The 2,796-nt window shown below is 32.5% G+C and overlaps 1 protein-coding gene across 1 annotated transcript; it reads right to left on the bottom strand.

The window, feature by feature from the left end:
* Positions 1–1,476: 1,476 nt before the first annotated feature.
* On the bottom strand, positions 1,477–2,796 carry LOC120072683 (phenylalanine ammonia-lyase class 1-like). The gene has a single exon (XM_039025125.1). It carries the CDS (start codon positions 2,794–2,796, stop codon positions 1,636–1,638), a length of 1,161 nt encoding a protein of 386 aa, XP_038881053.1. The 3' UTR covers positions 1,477–1,635.

Here is a 2,796-nt window from a genome sequence, read left to right as displayed (position 1 = left end):
AGGAGCCACGTAGGGAAGGGGACTGTATTTTGTTTGTTTTGTGGTATAGAAAATAGAGACATTGCCTGCAATAGGAAAATAACAACATTCAAGTGGGTATCCTCTTTGTTGGCTTTAGGAGAGCCGCTTGTGTTGAATTCTCAATTACAATCTGTTTTTCGTCATTGATTAATGACTAATACTTCACTTTAGTCTTTAATCACGCAGAAAAACAAACACAAAATCATATTATTTTTAAAGTTTATCAAATGTCAACTTGTGATTAGACATTTAAGTAAACTACAGAAAGATTAGATGTAACGAGATGAATTGCCTCAAATAAATACATACTCTAATTATAAAGAAAAGGAGAATTGGTCTTATATAAGGGTATATATTGATAATGTGAGTCGAGAATAAAATATTATTTTATAGTAATAGGGTTGAAATTAGGTCAAATATTTAAAATACTACGACTTGACAACTTGGGATAAACAACAAGTTGTTGGAAATGTAGTCTAAGTAGCAGAAGATGATATACTGATGAATTTATTTGACTCCCATAGATCACTTTTGTAAACTAATCTTTTCTCTAATAAAAATATTAGTTAGCAAAAAATGTTAAGCATGAACTAATATGTATTATATTAGTAATAAATTATAACATTATACGCATAGTATTAATTTTTTTTGTCAATATATCGATATTTTTATTGATATTTTTACGTTTTCATAAGTTCGATATTGATATGAAGGGAAAATTGATATTTCAATTATATAGTAGAAAATCCATGAAATATAATAATGAAGCAACAAAAAATCACTAATACAAATATAATATAAATAATAGACATGTTAAGTTGTTTAAAAATCATAAATTATTTCTTTATTAATTTAAATTAAGTTTTTGAATTTTCAGTTTTTTTATAATTTTTTCAGAAATGCCAACCGAACTCGAAATTTTATCAATATTTACATCAAAATTTCTGTAAAATTAAGACCTCGATATCTTCCTCGTTCCCCTGGACCTTTCCCGCAGAGTGCTTCCTCAGGGCTCGAACCTGCTGCAATGCACCAACTCCTCATTGTTGGACCGAATGAGACCTTTATAGAAAATTTTTTTTGGACTAATATGAACTACTCCTCACTTCGCAACATCGATATTTTAGACATTGGTCATGTCACCTTCACTTTTATGTTAAAATCACCCCATCAATTTTTGTAAAAAAATGTAAATAGCAGTGTCATCAAATTTTAAAACATAAATAACCAAAATGATACGTAACAGAAGAATCAAAGACTAAATCTTGTCCTAAAATCTTTACATGTTTTTTTTTTTTTTATCATAAAATATTTTACCTCCCTGATTCACGTCTATTTTCTATTTTTTGGTTAAAAAATTAACCAAATGCAGTGAAGAGTGAAGAAAATTACTATTATGGAAGCCAGCAAATTAAATAGATCAAAAACCCAAAATAAAACTTATACAGATGAATATATTAAGAATAAATTCTCCAAATTATGTTATTAACTTGCTTTTTTCTTCCATAAAACAGAAATGGAACTGATAGAAAAAATATTTAAAAATACAAAAAGAACACATAGCAAAGCCTTTCCTCGTGAGGCTGAGGATCCTCTAGACAAGTGGAGGATAACCTAACATATTGGGATTGGAGCTCCATTCCACTCCTTCAAACATTCTAAGATAGAATCAATCATCTTTCCTTGACACAAAGCCGTGAATACTTTCTCACATTCTTCTCCCGGAGATATTACTTTTTCACCTGTTAGCAAATTTGTTCCTATCTCTTTCCTCACAAATCTGTATAATGGATAAGATCGACATTCTTCAATTTGGTTCTTAATAGGTGTTTCTCCACTCTCGTATACTAACCTCATATTTTCAACTGCATTTGGTAAAACTACCTTTAGTTCCTCTTCAAACGTAGCAATCTTTTGGAAGATTGAAGTACTTGTGTTCTTTTCGTCATCACCATTTGCAAGTGCATGCTCAACAAGAACTTGCCTTAACTTCTGCATTAGTGGGTATGTGGCACTGCATGGATCATCTATATATGCAAAAGTATACTCTCTGTCGACAACCTTCAATAAGTCTTTCTCACAAAATCTTGATGGGTGAAGCGCACCGTTAGAGGATGTAGTCAAAACTTTTTTCGCTACTTGGCTTACAGTTGTTTTAACAGTGCTCTTTAAGTTTTCTTCCAAATGCCTCAAGTCAATTGCTTGACAAAGAGCAACAAGAAATGTGGAAGACATGAGTTTTAGAATATCAATGGCTTCAGCTGTTTTCCTTGAAGAAATCAAACCAAGAGAGTTAACATCTTGGTTGTGTTGTTCGGCACTCTGAACATGGCTTGTCACTGGATCTGCAAGATATTGAAGCTCAGAGCAGTATGAAGCCATGGCAATTTCGGCACCTTTAAACCCATAATCCAAGCTTGGGTTTCTACTTGCAGAAAGATTAGAAGGCAAACCATTGTTGTAGAAGTCATTGACAAGTTCAGAGAATTGAGCAAACATGAGCTTTCCAATTGAAGCAATGGCCAACCGAGTGTTGTCCATGGAAACTCCAATCGGTGTTCCTTGAAAGTTGCCTCCATGCAATGCTTTGTTTCTTGAAACATCAATCAAAGGATTGTCATTGACCGAGTTAATCTCTCGCTCAATAGATTTTGTAGAGAATCGAATCACTTCAATCAAAGGACCAAGCCATTGAGGTGAAGTTCTTAGAGCATAACGATCTTGTTTGGGTTTTTGGAGGGGATCGATTTCATGTAATTTCTTGGCTGTTTTCAT

Source organism: Benincasa hispida, chromosome 3 (assembly GCF_009727055.1).
Source record: "Benincasa hispida cultivar B227 chromosome 3, ASM972705v1, whole genome shotgun sequence".
In the NCBI taxonomy this organism is placed as follows: Eukaryota; Viridiplantae; Streptophyta; class Magnoliopsida; order Cucurbitales; family Cucurbitaceae; genus Benincasa; species Benincasa hispida.
This window is presented reverse-complemented; position numbering and strand designations above follow the sequence as displayed.